The sequence below is a fragment of the Euprymna scolopes genome, chromosome 14 (genome assembly GCF_053919585.1).
Source record: "Euprymna scolopes isolate OS-2025 chromosome 14, ASM5391958v1, whole genome shotgun sequence".
In the NCBI taxonomy this organism is placed as follows: domain Eukaryota; kingdom Metazoa; phylum Mollusca; class Cephalopoda; order Sepiida; family Sepiolidae; genus Euprymna; species Euprymna scolopes.
Genome location: NC_136495.1, coordinates 79,620,422 through 79,640,430, shown reverse-complemented (window position 1 = coordinate 79,640,430; position 20,009 = coordinate 79,620,422). Strand labels below are relative to the sequence as shown.

The 20,009-nt window shown below is 34.9% G+C and overlaps 1 protein-coding gene across 1 annotated transcript in view; it reads left to right on the top strand.

Annotated features, from left to right (window-relative positions):
• The first annotated feature begins 13,101 nt into the window (after window positions 1-13,101).
• LOC145293110 (chitotriosidase-1-like) overlaps window positions 13,102-20,009 on the top strand; it is an 89,538-nt gene continuing 82,630 nt past the window's right edge. Inside the window, exon 1 of the mRNA XM_080139487.1 lies at window positions 13,102-13,216. Coding sequence (XP_079995613.1) covers window positions 13,188-13,216 — 29 coding nt within the window. The 5' untranslated portion in view covers window positions 13,102-13,187. The remainder of the gene's footprint in view (window positions 13,217-20,009) is intronic.

The following is a 20,009-nucleotide window of genomic DNA, read 5'->3' as shown; positions in this document are numbered from 1 at the left end:
TTGGTTTGGGTTTATACATAAGGCTACATGGGAAGAAACAACCAATCTGAAGCCTAGAATGAAAATTTATAATATAAATAGCAGTTGTGTGTGTGTATGTTTGTATGTCCAGCTAAAAGTAAAAAATGATTAAAACCAATAGCGATAAAATTGGTATTTTCTTCATCCTGGATGAATAATATCTAAAATTCAGAAAAATTTATTTATTTTGGGGGGGATTAACTGAACCAGTTTTCATCAGGGAGTTTAGGAGTTTCAATATCATTAAGTACTAATTTGGAAAATAAATGACGACACACTCTTAGAGGAATCTATTACATAAAGGAAAGTTGTGTATATGTGTAGGTCCATCTAGAGAGGAATGGGCTGAGATGAGGAGAAAGAGGGGATTGGGGAAATAGAGGGGTAAAGCAAGGCAGGGGCAAAGAGCAAAAGATACAGAAGGACAGATAGAGAGAAGTAGAGAGATAGAAGTTATAATAGAAATATGTTACAGTTTTGCTCCAGGACAACGACAAGTAACCTTGCTAGTTATATATAAATCATAAAAAACGAGTGGCAAAAAGAACTGAAAATAAACTATTAGGGATCCAAGACTTTCTGCAAAGCTGATTCAAAGTCGAATAGTGAATATAAACTTGTTAATATCAAAGAATCTAAGCAATATGCAAAATTATTAGTGAATATTTCCAAAGTATACAAACACCAAATTTGGATGAATAATGTTCTTAACCTGCTCTGACATTTGAAAATCTAAGATAGCAAAAAGCACAGCAAACCTGGGAAGTGTGGCCTGAAGGGTCTTGTGTTTTCTATAAACTCAATCAATATCCACCAATAACAGATGGCGCAGATATCAGGCTGCCTGAGAAGTTTATTATGACAATGTATGCCGTGGATGACACATCTAGTAAAATCGATTAAACAAGTATTGATCAGATTGCATCAAAGCATGTAAAATATGTCACACCACAATCTATCCATATTTAGAGAGAAGCGACTTATGTCCAATACATGCAGAATGTCCTGCTGAGCGGGGATTACAAAAAGGAGGTGAAAGTTCATAAATAGTGTGGATGGCAATTTGCTGTATTAAGTGTGCAAGTACAAAACTGAATGCTGTTGTAGATGAAGATACTTTTGCATTGGCATTCGATCAACACAACTATGTGTCTGCAAGTTCTAAGATGTTTGAGAGTAATTTTTGCTTGGAATGGTCCAAACATACAGTATGACCACAAAGATTTGTACGATTATATTCAGAACTATGGGTGATAAGAACGAACAAATGATATTTTTTTTTTTTTTTTTTTTTTTTACAAAGGCATCACCACATTATCAAGGCCCAGAGGCCACTCAAGGATAAGGGTTAAAGAGTGTACAGTAGAAGTTGGACAATATAGTAATCATTAGTAATGAAAATTTGGTAAATTTAATAACTTATATGGAACGGCTCATCAAGAACTTATTTACCTTAGACTTGAACACAACCATATTGTAGTCAGCCGGAAAGCAGGAAAACGGAAGACAATTCCACAGGCGTGCAGTTCTAAGAAAGAAGCTTTGTTCATGGAATCTATGTTTAGGTTTAGGCACAGATAAAGAGTGGGGGAAATTATTGATAGTGTTTACAGCTAGACGAGTGTTTCTTGTGAAAGTTTGGCGAGGGGGGACCATAGATTGAAGCTCAGTTGAACACTTTCCATGAAAATAACGATACATCAGAGACAAACTCGCAACATCTCTTCTGTGAGATAAAGGTTGTAAGGAGGAGAAAAGGGACATCTCCTACGAGGCTACGAAGTCTATTTTGAACTCTATCAAGGCAGGACAAGTCCTTTCTAGCAGCTCCTGCCCAGATGTGGCAACAGTATTCCATCCTTGGACGTACCTGGCTCTTATATAGATAGAGAATAGCATCAGCAGTGAGATATCTACTGGATCGATAGAAAGATCCCACCATTTTTCCAGCGGCCTTGGCAACAGATTTGATATACGTGTTCCATTTAAGATCAGGAGTAATGGTCAAGCCCAGAAGCTTGTCAAAACTTGAGGCCTCCTGAAGACGAGAGCCATTCATTTCAATTGATGACAAATGTGGATTAAAATGTTGATGATGTAAAGAGAGAAGCTTGGTTTTAGATGCATTAAAAGTAACCAGCCACTCCTTTCCCCATTGTACTACATGCTCAAGATCAGAGGAGAGAGAATTGGAGAGTACTTGCTCGTTTACTGTCTTAGATGTGGTACCATAAATGGTAGTGTCGTCAGCATAAATGTCTACAAATGATGTAAGGATATGATTTGGAAGATCATTAATGTAGATCAGGAAAAGAGTTGGGCCCAGGATGGATCCCTGAGGGACACCGGCATTAATACTGTGAGCTTCTGATTTTTGCTCCTCAACTACTACTCTTATGAACCTATCAGAAAGAAATGATTTAATAATTGAGAAGACTTTTCCAGCTATACCATAGCTAGCGATCTTATGAAGTAAACCTTTATGCCATACCCTATCAAAGGCTTTAGATATGTCAAGAGCAATTGCCCTAGAAAGATTGCCACCGTCGAGAGATTTGCTAATCCTATGCGATATAACTGTAAGGACATCTGCTGTAGATCTAGCAGAACGGAAACCATATTGAGTGTCACTAAGAAGGTTATTTTTGTTGAAATGTTTGATTACTTCTGTATTTAACACAGATTCTAGCAACTTACTCATGACGCACAGGAGACTTATTGGCCTGTACTGAGAGGGGGATGAGCGATCACCTGAATTCTTAAATACAGGGCATACTGATGAGATTTTCCAGGGAGATGGGAAACTATTCTCCTTAAGACAACGTTTAAACAGTTTTGTAAGTATGGGCGCTAGTTCAGGTTGAAGTTTTTTGAGTACTATAATTGGAATATGATATGCAAAAATCACTTTATAAAGTATAATGAATTTTATAATGTGTATTTTTTTAAATCCTTTGGGATGAGACTGCAGAGCCTGTGGCACAGTGGATAGAGCTATTGAGTCTCTACGGTTCAAGATGAGCACTGTCTGAAGATAAATCCTACCAAACAGGCCAGAGGATTAGTTGGCCAAAATGTGGTGAGACAACAATTATAGAAGGTAGTAATTACTGGGGATATAGTTACAAGACACAGCATTCCTATCCTGTCGTGGTTAATTACCTGAAGAAAGCCAGAAGATGAATTAGTCGAAACGTGGTGAAAGAACAACAACTATTATGACGCGGATAACAATCTGCAAAAAAAAAAAAAATGAATATACTGCTTTTCTTTGAATTCTTCAGTAATAACTTCCTGCCTTGACAAGAAAAGACCACTAACTTCTGCTGATCCTGACTGGACTAATTTTACCTGAAAAAGCTTCTCTAACTGGATTGATGCCGCCATTTTTTTTGTCTGTTTTTACTTGGATCAACTACATTTTTCTATTACAGCAAGGGCTCTACACTCAAGATGCTGTATTAGATGCAAATGTAACTGTTTGGTTTTCACCAGCACAGCTATGTGTCATCAAATCTTATGTTGAGAATAATTTTTAATCAATGCATTCATCTATGTATCCATTTCAGTGATCATATAATTTCACTCCTGCTGCTGCAAATGTAACATTTGTAAAAATTTGGAAGATTTCTTACAATTCTGTGATTATGATGTTAAATGTTTTTGCTGTTTAAAAATGTATATTTCGCTGTCGAGATCAAAATTAAACTATTCAATCACAATCCAGGTAAAAAAAAATGGCATCGATTGGATTACCTCTGGGGTATTGGCAAAATTTCCTGATGTTACTGTGGGCTTTGATTTTCAACTCTCAAGTCTTTACTATGCACATGATATTGCCATCCAATCTGCAATAGACAAGATGCAGTTTTATACCTCTAGAAGAGGTATGAAAATCAATGCTCAAAAGATGAAGTTTCTGATTGACGATTTCCGCCCAAATGATAAACAACCAATCGCCTTTGAGAGGAAAGTCCTTGAAAAGGTTAATAGTTTCATATAACTTAGCTCTATGACCACTGCAACAGGCCAAGGAGAGGAGGATATCAACATTTACGTCAGTAATATCCGTCTCACTTTTTGCTATCTTTGTTCTCAGTTTTGGTCCAAACCTGAAATCAAACTTGGTACTAAAATCCACATGTATCAAACTCTCAAGTTCAAGACTTATACAAATCAGCTACTCACCAAAAACTTTTTTTCATCTCCAGGACTTATACAGATTAATCCACTGAAAACTCTTAAGATTAACTATCCATCAGTAACTCTTCTGAAATTAAACATGGCCTTCGATTTAAAAGGTTATGGACCCAACAGAGACTTTACTTTGATGGATCAGAATCGGAATTCAAATTGTAGCAGGTGAAATTTTTAGGTTATTTATGAATTCAAAAACTACGCAGTCATTCAGTCAGAACCTGAAAATCAAAATGATCCAGAATTTATTGAAAAGAATGCAACAAATTAATACAGTGCTTAGATGGTAGAAGTTTATCTCTGATAATGCGAGAAACTGTAGGTGAGGGCTGCAAAGCATTAAACATATTAAAAGAGCAGTACTTACCAGAAACTCTTCTGAAATTAAATATGGTTTTCAATTCAAAAATGATGATGATGATGATGATGATGATGATGATGATGATGATGATGATGGAAAAGTAAGTTCAGAAGAAACTTTGTGCAGAAGTTGCCACATGTAGCGTATTGTGAAATATCGTTTCACTACTCTGCTAGCTTACAAGAACCATTCATTTAACAACAATTATTTGTATGTTTTGTTTAACATAGTTTAGAGTTGCATTTGTTAATTCAAGAGCAACTATGAATTTCCATCAATTTACTTAATTATAATATTGTGATATAAATATATATTTTTTTTTACAAAGGAGTCACCACTTATCAAGGCCAGAGGCCATTCGTGGATAAGGGTTAATAAGTGTACAGTGGCCAATGGGACAATGTCATAGTAATTGTTAGTAGTGGAAATTGGGTAAATTGGATTACTCAAGAGGAACAGTTCATCAAGAACTTGTTTATATTAGACTTGAAGATGATCATATTATTGTCAGTCAGAAAGCAGCCAAATGGAAAAGAGCTCCACAGGTGTGCTGTTCTAAGAAAGAAGCTTTGTTTATGGAATCTATGTTTAGTTTTAGGCATATATAAAGAGTGGTGGAAATTATTGATAGTGGTTTCAGCTAGACGAGTGTTTATCGTGTAAGTTTGGTGAAGGGCGGCCATAGATTAGATCTCAGATGAGCACTTGCCATGAAAATAACGATAAAGTAGAGACATGCTCGCAACGTCTCTTTTTTGTGAGAACTAGGCTACAAAGTCTATTTTGAACTCACTAGGCTACAAAGTCTATTTTGAACTCACTAGGCTACAAAGTCTATTTTGAACTCTATCAAGGCAGGATAAGCTGCTTCTAGCAGCTCCTGCCCAGATGTGGCAACAGTACTCCATCCTTGGATGAACCTGGCTCTTATATAGGTAGAGAATTGCATCAGCAGTGAGATATCTACTGGATCGATAGAAGAATCCCACCATTTTCCCAATGACCTGGGCAACAGATTTGATGTACGTGCTTCATTTCAGATCAGGAGTATAGATCAAGCCCAGGAGCTTGTCAAAACATGAGGCCTCCTCAAGACAAGAGCCATTCATTTCAATTGATGCCAGATGGGGATCAGAGCATTGATGATGTAAAGACAGAAGCTAGGTTTTAGATGCATTAAAAGTAATCAGCCACCTCTTTCCCCATTGAACCATATGCTCAAGATCAGAAGAGAGATAATCTGAGAGAACTTGGTCATTTACGGTCTTTGATGTACTGTGATAGGTGGTAGTGTCGTCAGCATAAATGTCTACGAATGATGTAAGGATGTGATTTGAAGGATCATTGATGTAAATTAGGAAGAGAGTTGGACTCACAATAGACCCCTGAAGGACTCCAGCGACTGTATGTCCAATACATGCAGAATGTCCTGCTGACCGGGGATTACAAAAAGTACTGTAAACTTCTGATTTCTGCCCATCAAGCACTACTCTTATGAACCTATGAGAGAGAAATGATTTAATAATTGAAAAGACATTTCCAGCTATACTGTAACTGGAGATCTTGTGAAGTAGACCTTTCTGCCATACTCTATCAAAGGATTTTGATATGTCAAGAGCAACTGCCCTAGAAAAAAAACCTCTGTCAAGAGATTCACTAACACTAGGAGATATAACCGTAAGCACATCTGCTTTAGATCCAGCAGAACGGAAACCATAATATATATAATAATGTTGAAGGTTTATGAAACATTATAATACTGAAGTATACTTTAACCAAAAATAACAATTTAAAAAAAAAGCACATACACACAAAAATAACAAATGATGATGATGATGATGATGATGATGATGATGATGATGATGATGATGATGATGATGAAAAAACACAATAAAAAACAAGCACTACTATATCTGGATTATATCTGGATTAGTATCTGGATTAACATGGCAGTTGCTTCAGGTGCAATGTATGAGCTGCTAATGTTTATGTATTCGTATATAACATATATGGCTAAACTATGGGCGACAATTTCACAACATCATTTTGAAAACAACCTGAAGAAACATGGGAGATAACTCCAAATCGACATTTTAGAAAGCCATTCTTAACATGAGGAGGGGTGTCATTAAAAAAACTCCAATTCGCTTAAAAATTGCTTTCTTTATAAAAAATAAAACTAATTGATCAATTCACCTGTATGTATGAAGATTTTTTCTTTATTTACTTTTTTTCATATGGGAAAATTTCTGAACAAACACTCAATTTCATTCATGATTTATTAAAATGTAAGTTTAGTTCACTCATAATAGGGGAATTTGTGTTGTGTTGTGTGTGTGTGTGTTGAGTGTGTGTGTGTGATACACAATTTTTGTAAACGAATATCTTAACTTCTTTAGAAATGGAGAAAATATTACATAAATTACAAATAATAAATTCCTAACAAATAAAGCGGATACCATGACCCGAAATCGAAACTTTAAGGTGTTCTACCGCTTGAGCTATTCAAATTTTTTTTATAAGTAGATCTTAAAACATTGCCTTAACAAAATAATTATGGCTTTGATGTGATGTCACGAGTTTCTGATTTATGTCAGATTTCAAAACATTAATTCAAACTAAACCTATCATAAAAAAAATGAATCATTAAAGAATTGGAAATTCTTTTAATAGTTCAAAACAATTTATTTTGCTTTAACTCTATACTGGTGTTAAAAACCTTTTTAAAATTTGAATCAGCATATATATATATATATATATATATATATATATATATATATATATATATATATATATATATAGTCATCCACATACAGTTCATCAGTGCGGCTAGGATCGAAACCCGACCGCCCGTATGACAGTCAAGGCTTTGAACTATTACACCAATCAGCAACTGCTGTGCATGCAGTGAAGTAACAATGTTTTGACATCGTCCGAATACCTAAGCTCGATCTGTTTACACAAAGAGCATCGCTTAATACGCCAATGGCCAGGATAAATCCACAGATATAATTTTAAACTAAAATATTTCTCAATATTGAATCGTAATTTTTTTTTTGGTACTAGTTTATACAAATTGGTTCTATTTGTTTATTCTGAGTATTTCAGAAAAATCCATGCACTAATTTTTTAAATATACATGAATAATTGTAAATTTTTTTCCGTTCCTTATATTATGGCCAATACTATATATATATATATATATATATATATATATATATATATATATATATATATATATATATATATATAATCTGGGTGGTTATTTTTGTGTATATCCGTTCGAAGCGTTGAGTGAAATTTGAAGAATAAAACATGTATAAATACATTTGAAGCCAAAACTGTAACGCGAAATTCTTTTATAAAATAAACAGGTGTTTATTTTTAAAGAAATATATTTCGGAGTAAGACTCGTTTATCAATCATTTTTTTTCTTCTCTTTTTCCACGACATGATGTAGTGGGAGATAGTTCGATGAAGAGTCCACGTGATGTTAACTGCGGGGTTTTTATGAAGCCAGATAGGTGACGCGTGGTCGAGCATTTTGAAAATCTCAGTGGTTATTTTTGTGTATATCCGTTTGAAGCGTTGAGTGAAATTGGAAGAATAAAATTTGTATAAATTTACCAAAATGATCCAAGATGGTAAAACTAAAGTATATCATAAATATTAAAGAATTAATATTTATAAAGTAATCTCAACCAGATAAAACCAAGTAGGAGATAGAGCTTATAATAAGAGCAAATAGTTAATAAAACATGTTAAAAAAAACACTCTGAAAAAGAGTTAAAAACATATTTAATCTGAAAAGGAAACACTTAATAAGTCGATAGTCCTTAATCCGCTGAGTTTCGAAGAAATACTTTCCTTCTCATCAGAGGGTAGGAATTAGCAAAATTTTGCTAATTCCTATATATATATCACAGCGATTAATTTGGATTGTCTATTCTCTGGCTAACTCTGTGTATTTGCTCCGTTTCTCTTTTTCTTTGATATTTATCCTGTGGTCAGCTGGGACAATAATGTCTACGATTGGGCAGGACTTTTCTTTCTTGTTAATTATTACGATATCCGGTCTTCCCGCTTGGATGGGTTTATCTGTTTGTGTGTCCATGTCCCATAGAATTTTGTGATTCTCGTTTTCAAGTACTGTTGCTGGCTTATGCTTGTACCAGTTGTGTGTGCATTTGAGATGCAGTTGTTTGCACAATTTCCAGTATACTGCCCTTCCCACTTGGTCGTGCCTGTTCTTGTATTCCTTTTGGGCTAGTTTGCTACATTCACTTACTATATGATTTGCCATTTCGTCTCTTTGGCCACAGAGTTTGCATTTGATGTTTTCTTGTGTTTTGTCGATCTTTGCTTTGATGTGGTTAGTTCTTATGGAGTTATCTTGTGCTGCAGTTATTAGGGATTCAGTTTCTCGGCTTAGGTGTTCTTTTTGCATCCATGTCCAAGTTTTTTCATTAATCTCATCTTTTGCCATACTTATGAATCTTCCTTGTAGTTGTTTCTCTTCCTATTTTTCTTTTCTTGTTTTATCCTTTGTCTCTTTGTTTTATTGGGTTTTTTTTCAGTGTCTCTTACTACCATGATTATCCTTTCAGTGTTTTGCATTATGTATTTTTCCAGTTCTTTTTTTGGTGTGATTCACAATCTTTTATACAGACCAGTCCCCCTTCCACCGTCTTTCCTTTTCATGTAGAGTCTTTCTTTCCTCCTTGGCTACTTAGCCTTTTGGGGGGAGATGTAGTAATGAGGGATGGGGTAGCATTAAAGAATTTATAGATATGCCACTTCAACGTTCTTGGTTTCATGTAGTGCTTCATGTTTTGTCTCTGTAGCAGTTTGGCTCATGCATGTGGCTCATGCATGTGGCTCATGCATTCAAGAGTTTTCCTTAATATTTCAACTGTTTTCATTATTGTTATTCGTTATATCTTTCCAGTCATTCCTCTGATTCCAATTTCTCCCATTCTTTTTTTAAAAGTTTTTCGGGATTTTTCCTCATGCTCTTACTATTATAGGTATTATTCTCATTTTCTTCATCATCCGTATCCCTTTCAGCTCTCTGGCCAGCTCCGAGTATTTGCTCCACTTTGATATTCACCATGTGGTCAGCTGGAACAGCAAAGTCTACGATTTGAAATGACTTTTCTTTTTTGTTAATTATTACGACACCTGGTCTTCTTGCTTGAATGGTTTTATTTGTTTGTATGTCCATGTCCCGTAGGATTTCAAGTACTGTTGCCGGCTTATGCTTGTACCAATTTTCTGTGCATTTGAGATGTAGTTGTTTGCATAATTCCCAGTGTACTACCCTTCCCACTTGGTCATGCCTTTTCTTGTATTCCTTGTGAGCCATTCACTTATTATATGGTTTATCGTTTCACCACTTTTTCCACAGAGTCTGCATTTACTGTTTTCTTGTGTTTTATTGATCTTTGCTTTGATGCGGTTGGTTTTTATCGAGTTATCTTGTGCTGCAGTTATTAGGGATTCAGTTTCTCCGCTTAAGTGCCCTTTTCACATCTATGTCCAAGTGTTTTCGTTATTTTCATCTTTTGTCATCCTTATTAATCTTCCATGTAGTTATTTTTCTTCACATTTTTTTTTCTCATCTTATCCTGTGTCTCTCTGTTTTGTCGATTTTTTTCAGTGTCTCTTGCTATCCTTTCAGTGTTTTGCATTGTGCATTTTTCTAATTCTTTTTTTGCGTCATTCACACAATCTTCTACACAAACCAGTCCTCTCCTGCCGTCTTTCCTTTTCCCATTGAGTTGGTCAACATCGTCCTTTGAGTGTTGTGCATTGTTATTGTTGTTGTTGTTATTATTATTATTATTATTATTATTATTATTATTATTATCATTATTATTATTATCTGTACTCAGTAGGAGTTTTCACACAAGTTGTTATCAGAGATTACTTGCTGACAACAGTCGGTAGTGCTCTCCGGAGTTTAGGTGTTAACAAATCTCTGCAGATTTTCAAGTACTCTCCACCTTTTCAATAACATTTGCACATGAATTTGCATTATCGCAACAGCCATTTGGCATTGATTTCTTGCTAGTAAAGGTCATTGGTCTTCATTGGAATTTGGGTGTATAAGGCTCCCAAGGTCCAAGTCCTCTTTACATTCATCCAGTGGAGGTTTGGTTAGTGCTTTCTCTCATCGTTTTTTTTTTTCATCCTCAATCTCGACTGTTTGGTGTGGTTCCAGTTGATGCCGTCACTACAATTTTATTAATTTCACTTTTTTACTTTTTCTTTCAAACCCAAAAACTTATTCCCACAGAATGAAGTTACCTCATGTGACCAACAGTTAGAAATAGTTTTCAGTTTTATTCATATGTTTTATGGTAAATTAACACTTATTTGGGTTATTTTAAGTTGAAATAGGATTTTGTTGTAAACGATTCATTGTATACAATTCATTGAACGCAAGTTGCTATTTTAACTGGGGAGAAATTGCAGGTTGTTACCTTTCCCACTCGTATTAGTGTAAAAATGATTGCATTTATATAAAAGTTTCTCCCAATTAGCCAAGAGCTAATCGACAAGAAAGGGACAAAAAGAAAGACACAAAAAGAAATACACAAAAAGAAAGACACAAAAAGAAATACACAAAAAGAAAGGCACAAAAAGAAAGGCACAAATTCTTCTACAACACCATTAGTTCTTACTGTATACAATTTGTTTTTAATTCTTTTTCACTCCAAACTAGATAAACTTGAACATAGGATTACTATTTGGAATAATTTATAAGGGGACTGTAGAGTTGGGCAGCGAGATGTCTGATCACATTACATTTAAATTTTTTCATGATGGTACAGTCAGAGTAGTAAGAAACAGGGAAGGAATTCGAAAGTCTAGCAGTTTGAAGGAAGAAATTATCAGAGTAGCAGGTTTTTGGGAAGCTAGGAATCTCAACTGTGAAGGGATGGGATTTTACTGCTTATCAGGTTAGTTGGGCATATGTCCGTCACGGTAGAACAAGTGCTATTGTAACACTGTTTGTCCCGGGTAACATTCACTAATCTAAACTAGTCACTTGTCGAAAACTCAAGAAGTTCGCAGTCAGGGTGAACTCCAGATGTTTCAAAATTCTGCAAATCAGAAATTATGAATCTCTCACTAAAGTGTGGCTGACAGGTTGGTGCCAAAAGGTTAGCTGGTGACCTTAGAAAAATCTCAGAATCAGTCACATGTCTCATGTCAGCGAGCAGACCTCCCACAAGGTTTGATGAATAGATTTATTTAGAACAAAGGAAAAGAGAGTTTAGGGTCAGAGGAAAGGGCGTTTGAGAGAGAGAGAAAGAGAGAGAGAGAGAGAGAAAGAGAGAGAGAGAGAGAGAGAGAGAGACAGACAGACAGACAGACAGACAGACAGACAGAGAAAATGAGTTCAGAAGGGGAAAAAGTAAAAGGAAAGAGAGATTTGGAAAAAAGAGATAAATAGAGGAGAACAAAATGATCTGAAAGAGATAGGAGGCAAATTTAGATTTTCCATAAGACCTTTTGTTTAGTAGATAGGATAGACTTGTCGCTGGTGGTCAGACCATGCACAAAAGCCCAAATCTGGAGATTCCCAAAATAGCCAAGTGAAAGATCGCTTCTTTTTTTAACAACCCAGAAGCTATTGAAAGAATTTGCTTTTAATTCCTGCATCTGGAAACAGTTTATGTTGACTAAATCGAGATGAACCCAAACTTTTCCTTGTATGTAAATTGAATTTTTCCTTGTATGTAAAATAATTTTATGCAATAATTATTTTTGCTTATAAGAAAATGATCTCCGAATTATCATTAATTATTGATTGCCTGTAGAGTCTAGTGATTGATCCTTAACACAGTTAATTCCAGATCTACCTTGAATTCGATGCCAAGTTGCAGCTGAGAGAAGCAATATACTAACAGAGCACCTCCAGAAAAGAAATCAACCACAGCATCCAAGACGAAAGGCCAGCCAACGTACAAAAAGTATTGCTGCCTGAATTTAGGGTCATGCATGCTTTGTGCACTCAGAGCATAAGAGTGGTAATTTCAGAGACCAGTGAGTGTCTGGTTACATTTTGAAGGGTTCATCATTAAACAAAGTAAAAGTCTAGCCGCTGGGATTTAGGGTTAGTGCATGTCATACCTTGACTGTGCTTGTGCTTGACCGACCCACCTGGCTTGGTTACACTATGAGTTCATCTAAGTACATCTCATTAAAGTACTAGTAAAACAGGCACAGAGATACAATATTGCGATGATGGAACAGAGGTTGAAGCTTGGCTGATCGTGCGAGACCTATTGGGTTTTAGACTCTAAGAGTGAAAGAATAGTGATAGATGCTCTAGCTGAAAGCAACAATCCTTCATATATGGTCGAATGTGGCTTTGTAAAGGTATACTATACTCTCTGGTGTGAGTCAATCATATGCTCAGCAAAGTTACTGAAAAACACAATAGAACCAGTTCAAACTTGCCAGTTTTTCTCCTACGACAAATTATAAACGATTGGCTGTTTAACAGATGCTTGTGGTGGTTGTGTGTGTGTGTGGGGGGAGGGTCTATAAAAACAACAAATCCCGGATCATTTTACTTTTTTTCAACTAAAAAAAAATGTTGCCTACTTTACATCGAGTTTTAAGGTAAGAAAACTTTTCTCTTTTCATATTATAGGAAATGCAGATTACCCCAACGGTTGTTGATTTTGAGGCATTTCTTCACTAGAAAGACTGCAGTAGATCTGATAGAATTTGAACTCAACATAGCTGATTCTATAAGGTCACAAAGGTAAGTAATGGGTCAATGATACCCAGAAGAAATGGTTTCGTGTGATCAAATCACTCCGATCTAATTGTTTGACTAATATTTGTTGTTTGACAAAATTGAAAATCAAAAAATCAGATCAAAAATGGCTGCCAAAACAAGAAATCTCTCACACATCTCTATCTATATGATAGAGATGTGTGAGAGATTTGAAATAAAAAAACATTTCAGATGACGTATTTATACATGTTTACATGTTTTTATGTTTTATATGTACAGGATTCTCTCGTATTATTGGGATTCTTCAGACTACTGTTCTTATCTTCAGTGTTATTTTCATGTTTCAGTCGATGTAACCTTCGACCTCTTCAGGTGTATCTTATCGAACTTTGGAATCTTTCTGTCAAACTCGAGACTCTGCATGAAATTTCAAACAGAACCTACAGGGGGTAGCATAATCTCATTCCGTCAGTCATAACTAGGCAGAAGTCTTAAGTAATTTGTAATTGAATTTTGAGTGTGACCTGCACTGTAGATTAAACCTTCAACCTCCAAAAGAGGGTAACTTTACAACTAAATTTTACCAAGTATTTTATCCCCTATGCCATGCATCCTTGCAAACAAACATTGTGAAAATAACAGTAGTCCGGAGAATCCAAATAATATGAATAATCAATCCTCATTTCAAAAAGTCAGAAACGTAATACAGGATTCACTTTTAAACTAATTAAACAATCATGATGAATTTTGGAAACACATCTACTACGCGTATGGGATCCAAATGTGTGCTATATTTAGTTTAATTTAGTTTCATACAAACGTGACAGAAAGGGTGTGAATGCCTTTTATGAAAATTCAAATGCATCCAATTTTTGTGAAATATTTAACAAAAGGTATTAAACATCAATTAATAAATATTCCCAAAATTATCAGTTTCTTTGAAGTATTAAAAAAAAAAAAAAAGTTTTAAGGGAGTATAATATGGGTACTATATCTCATTTGCAAATTCAAATATTATACGAGCCAGGAGAAATCAGAATCGAGTGTTGTCCTTTGTACAAGATCTTTGACTCTGCTCATTGTCAATTCCTGTCTATGTTGCTCACAACATGTGAAAAAAATAAAATGATATCACAACCTTTTTGATACAAGGTACCTTCAATAAGTTTTCAGACTTTTTGTACAGGCATTTCAAAATGCCGTAGATTCTTGAAAATTCAGTATTATTGTTATATATCTTATGAGATGACTGACCAATGTTTATGATTTCAAATTCAAATAAAGAGCTACAGCAGGAATTGGAACACACCCTGATTGCCTCAGCTGGGGAATTTCAAAAATGCAATCTGGAGGTGAGGACACTTTAAAAGAACGATATGCAATAAAACTCTGTTTTAAACTTTAAAAAAAAATGCCATAGAAACGTATGGAATGCTTCAGACTGCTTTTGGACTATCTTGCATGAATCGAGCATCAGTTTTTGAGTGGTATAAGAGATTCAAGGAAGGCAGGAAGTCTGTGAGAGATGATAAGAGGTGTGGGAGGAGTAAGGAATTTCATGGATAAGGATCTTCGTGTGTCTAGAGAGACAATAAGTGCCCAATTTGATATCAGTTGAAAATTTGCATGAAGTTTGTTCATAACTCTATTGTTTTCACAGACTATTTGACCAAGATGGGCATCAAAACGATTCCTCACCCTCCCTATAGTCCAGACCTTGCTCCCTGTGACTTTTGATTATTCCCTTAACTCAAGGAAAGCCTTAGAGGCTGTCGTTATGAGACAATTAAAGAGATGAAAGAGGCTGTGATGAAGGTCATTGACATGCTCACACAAGAGGACTTCCGTGAGACCTTTCAGAAGTTGTTGGAATGGTACACCAATTGCATTACAGCCAGAGGAGATTACTTTGAAGGGGGACTGGAGTTTCATGGGTGTATTATCAAGTGTCCATACGAAAAAAAGTCTGGGAACTTATTTAAGGTACCTCATACATTGTCTAGCTTGAGATAAGCTTCTCATATTATCCCCAAGTGTCGCATACAGTTGGCAAGAAATACGAAACTCATGGTTAAACACTGATTTATATATGTATAAGATATTCTTATTAGAGTAAGGGATTTCCACAAAACAACTCAATGGACTGAGTCAGGAATGGACAAAAGAAATAAGAATTCAAGACTTAAGGTTTAGTAGTACTATATCTTGATTTTAATCTTCATAAGGAGATATAAAACTTGAATGCCTACTCGACATTATCCTCGAGTGTCTAAGATCTTTCTGTACAAGGGTTTGTCAGGGCAACCTGGCATGAGGATACTTTTCCTGAAAATAAATCCTGACTAAACATTCAAAATAACACCTTCTCCAATGGATACTACCTCAAGTAATAACACAAACATTGATACTGCATTGATTTGATTGAAAAATGGACGATTTCACCGAATTCGATGACAATAAAAATATGGGAGTGTAAAACATCTGTTGATCATCATTCAACCTCGAGCAACGTCAGGTTTCCTTGCTAGTCTTTAATATAAATTTATTGTAATCTTAAAAATTAAGTTTTCATTTAAATTATTTCCCTTGAAAATTAATATTATGGGGTATTGTTATTGTTTGTCATTGTTTGGACATTCATTTTTGCCTTTAAATTTGTATTTTCTAAATTCCTCATCAGTAGCTCCATAAATTGTATATTTACCTAGTTAACCTACCTGCTATCGTGGTGCCCTAATTTGTTACACTCGGATCGGTAATCTTTTAAGTTTCATATAAATGACTTTTTAAAAATCTTGTCATCTTTATTACTTGACATTTATTATGCTGTGTCTTTTTTTCTTTTCTATTTTTTCAATAAATACCGAGTTGTGTTTTCCTTTCGGACACTTACGAGAACGCAAAAAAAAAAAACAACAACAGAAAACAGCTGACCCACTAGGCTAAAAACAGAAAATATTTCATCGCAAGTGCTCGTCTGAGCTCCAATCTATGGTTCCCCCTGTCCCGACTTTCATGAAAAACACTCGTTATCGATAATTTTCCCCACTCTTTATCTGTGCCTAAACCTAAACGTATATTCAATGAACAAAGCTTCATTCTTAGAACTGCATTCTTGTGGGACTCTCTTCTGTTTTCCTGTTTTCAGGAAAATAGTTTTATGTCTCCTTATGAAGATTAAAACTACAATATAGTTGTCTTCAAGCCCAACGTGAACAAATTCTTGATGAGCCATCTCTTTAATTAATCCAATTCACTAAATTTCCACTACCAACGATGACTACACGTTCCCCTTAATCACTGTACACTCACTGACCCTTATCCTCGAGTGGCCTCTGAGTCTTGATAAATGGTGACTCCTTTGTAAAATAAATAAATAAATATAAATTTTTCCTATTGTCTAAACTGAAAAGCTTCTCTTTTCTATCTTGATATCAGTTACAGAATGTATAACACAATTTCAAAATAGTTTTCTTTTTTGTGTGTCTGTACGACGATCACTTATAGGTTCCTGCACTGTTCGACATAAATGCACAAGAATATCTCAAATAATTTTTCAAGTGTCATTCCGTTGGCAACATTTCCTTTTTACGTTTTTAGATTTATTCAATGAAGCAGATATTTCCTGTTCTGCTCTTGTAAAACAAATTCATATGGCAACAAATTTCTATTCAACTTGAAACTCGTTACCTCATAAATAAAGTTTGTTGTTCGTTTAATCTATTTTCCATTCTTTATCAATTATACAAACCATTTTCCCATTACAATCAATTGTCCTTTTCGCGGCAATGAATATATTTTCTTGCATGCAATTACTTTTTTTTTTTTTTTTTTACATAGGCATCACCACATTATCAAGGCCAAGAGGCCACTCAAGGATAAGGGTTAAAGAGTGTACAGTAGAAATTGGACAATATAGTAATAATTAGTAATGAAAATTTGGTAAATTTGATAACTTATATGGAACGGCTCATCAAGAACTTATTTACGTTAGACTTGAAGACAACCAAATTGTAGTTAGCCGGAAAGCAGGAAAACGGAAAACAATTCCACAGGCGTGCAGTTCTAATAAAAAAGCTTTGTTCATGGAATCTACGTTTAGGTTTAGGCACAGATAGGGAGTGGGGGGAATTATTGATAGTGTTTACAGCTAGACGAGTGTTTCTTGTGAAAGTTTGGCGAGTGGGGACCATAGATTGAAGCTCAGTCGGACACTTTCCATGAAAATAACGATACATCAGAGACAAACTCGCAACATCTCTTCTATGAGATAGAGGTTGCAAGGAAGAGAAAAGGACATCTCCTACGAGGCTACGAAGTCTATTTTGAACTCTATCTTTGGTCTATCTTGTAAATGGTCCATGTAGTTGCTTCTCTTCTCTGTTTTTTTTTCTTGCTTTTTTCTCTCTCGTTTTGTTGCATTTGGTATTGATCAGCTTAACAATGTTTTTAGCAGTGGCAATCAGACTCTCTGAATTTTGGATGGTTATTATTATAATCAGTATTAGTATCAGTAGTAGTATCATAATTGTAACTCCATCCTCACCTATAACATGCCAAAGGTGCTCCATGCTAAATTTGATGTTATTCTAACCAATAGCTTTATGGTCCTATAAGTTTTTATTGTATTGGTGATGAGGGTCGTTCCAAAAGTAAAGCCTCCTTTTTTGTTAAACTCAAAAAGTTGAAGAGCTATGAGTCTCACACCATAAATATCTGCAATAGAGAGATGAACATAAGTTCGGTCATCATATCAATGCAATTTGCAATCCCCTCAGATACATTCGGGCGGAATTAAAAAATAGGAGGTTTACTTTTGAAACGCCTCTCGTATTAGCAGTATTAACTGTAGCAGCAATTGTAGAATTAACATTTTTAGCCCCCAACAACATATTTTGGCCTTTTGGCAAGGAACAAATTGTAGTATCTGTTTTGATACTAAACTTCTTCTATACCTGGTCAGTGAAAAAGAAATCCTTCTAGAATGAGGCAATTTTAATTTTTGTTCCAATCTAGAGTGTCCCGTTCTGGAGAGCTGGATTTTTGCCACAATGTGTAACTCTACCTTCATATAGAGGCAAGTAAATAGAGACGTATTCGGCATGCCAAAGGTGCTTTATTGAAAATTTGGTGTATTTATTTATATTATTTGGATTCCTCCCATAACTGTTCTCATCTTCAGTGTAATTTTCACAACGTTTAAGTCGATGTAACTTCTGACCTTTTTCAGGTGTTTGTATCTTGTCGAACTCGGGAATTTGAACGGAATTTCAAACGGAACCATTTATTTACAATATAGGGATAGCATACCTTCGTTCTATCAGCCATGACTAGACAGAGGTACTAAGTAATTTGCAATTGTATTTTTCGGTTGACCACACTTTCAACCTTCAGGAGAATATCACTTTTACAATAGATTTTTCTAAATACTCTAACCACTGTCGCCATGAATCCTTGTGGGCAGTTCTAGTACGAATTTTTGGAGCCTCAAACTTATTTTATTTCAAGTTGTAAATATCACTATTTACTACTACTTATATATATATATATATATATATATATATATATATATATATATATATACATACATACATATATATATATATATATATATATATATATATATATATGTATATATATATATACATATATATATATATATATATATATATATATATATATATATATTTGTTATTGTTTACTTATTACTGTATACGGAAACGTTGTAAAAATGATACACAAAATGAGAACAGTAGTCCAAAAAATCTAAATAATATGAATAACCAATGTTCATCTCAAAAATTCAGAAACTGTGATCGTCATGCAGGAAAAAACAAACTATTCTGAAATTGCGTTATACATTCTGTAATTGATATGTTGTTATCAAGATAGAAAAGAGAAGCTTTTCAATTTAGACAATAGGAAAAAGTTTGTATTTTCTACTCTTAGTATAGCGGGTCAGCTGTTTCGTTTTTTTGTTCTCGTTTTTTGAAACCAAAACAAACATACATTCACGTATGAACCAGTTGATGTGGCTCTGTTGTTACACAATGAAAAGCCTTTCACGAGTGTGTCGTCATGTTGTTAGCATTAGAGAAATGCATGAGTCATAACTTGTGTTGGGAAAAAATCAGTAATTCGGCCTGAATGAATCAGAGGTGATTGCAAATTGCATTGTTATGATGACTGAACTTATGCATTCATGACCTAAATATTTCATCTCTCTGTTGTGGATATTGACGGTATGAAACTCTGTCATGGACGTGCATCAAAAGTAGAGATGTGTCATTGAATTTTTGGCAAAGGTGCATAGAGAATGTTGGTGACAATGTAGAAAAATAAATTATGGAGCATAAAAGCATTGCTTGTTTTAATGATACCACTCCTGTTTTTGTAGGTCTTCGGCTTTTTGAGTTAAAAAAATAGAAGACTTTACTTTTGGAACGACCCTCGTATGGCAATACTTGCTTCGGATGTGCATGTACAGTTATCCTTCATCACTAGCAAAAGTGCATTGAGAATGGTGGCGACTATGTAGAAAAATAAATTCTGGAGCACAAAAGGTTGTTTGTTTTAATGGTACCAAAACAATTTTCCAACTATCCGAGAAGCAAAACTGAAGTATTGTTGAATTGTTGAAGAATTTGGAGAAGACAGGCGCTAGCTCAATGG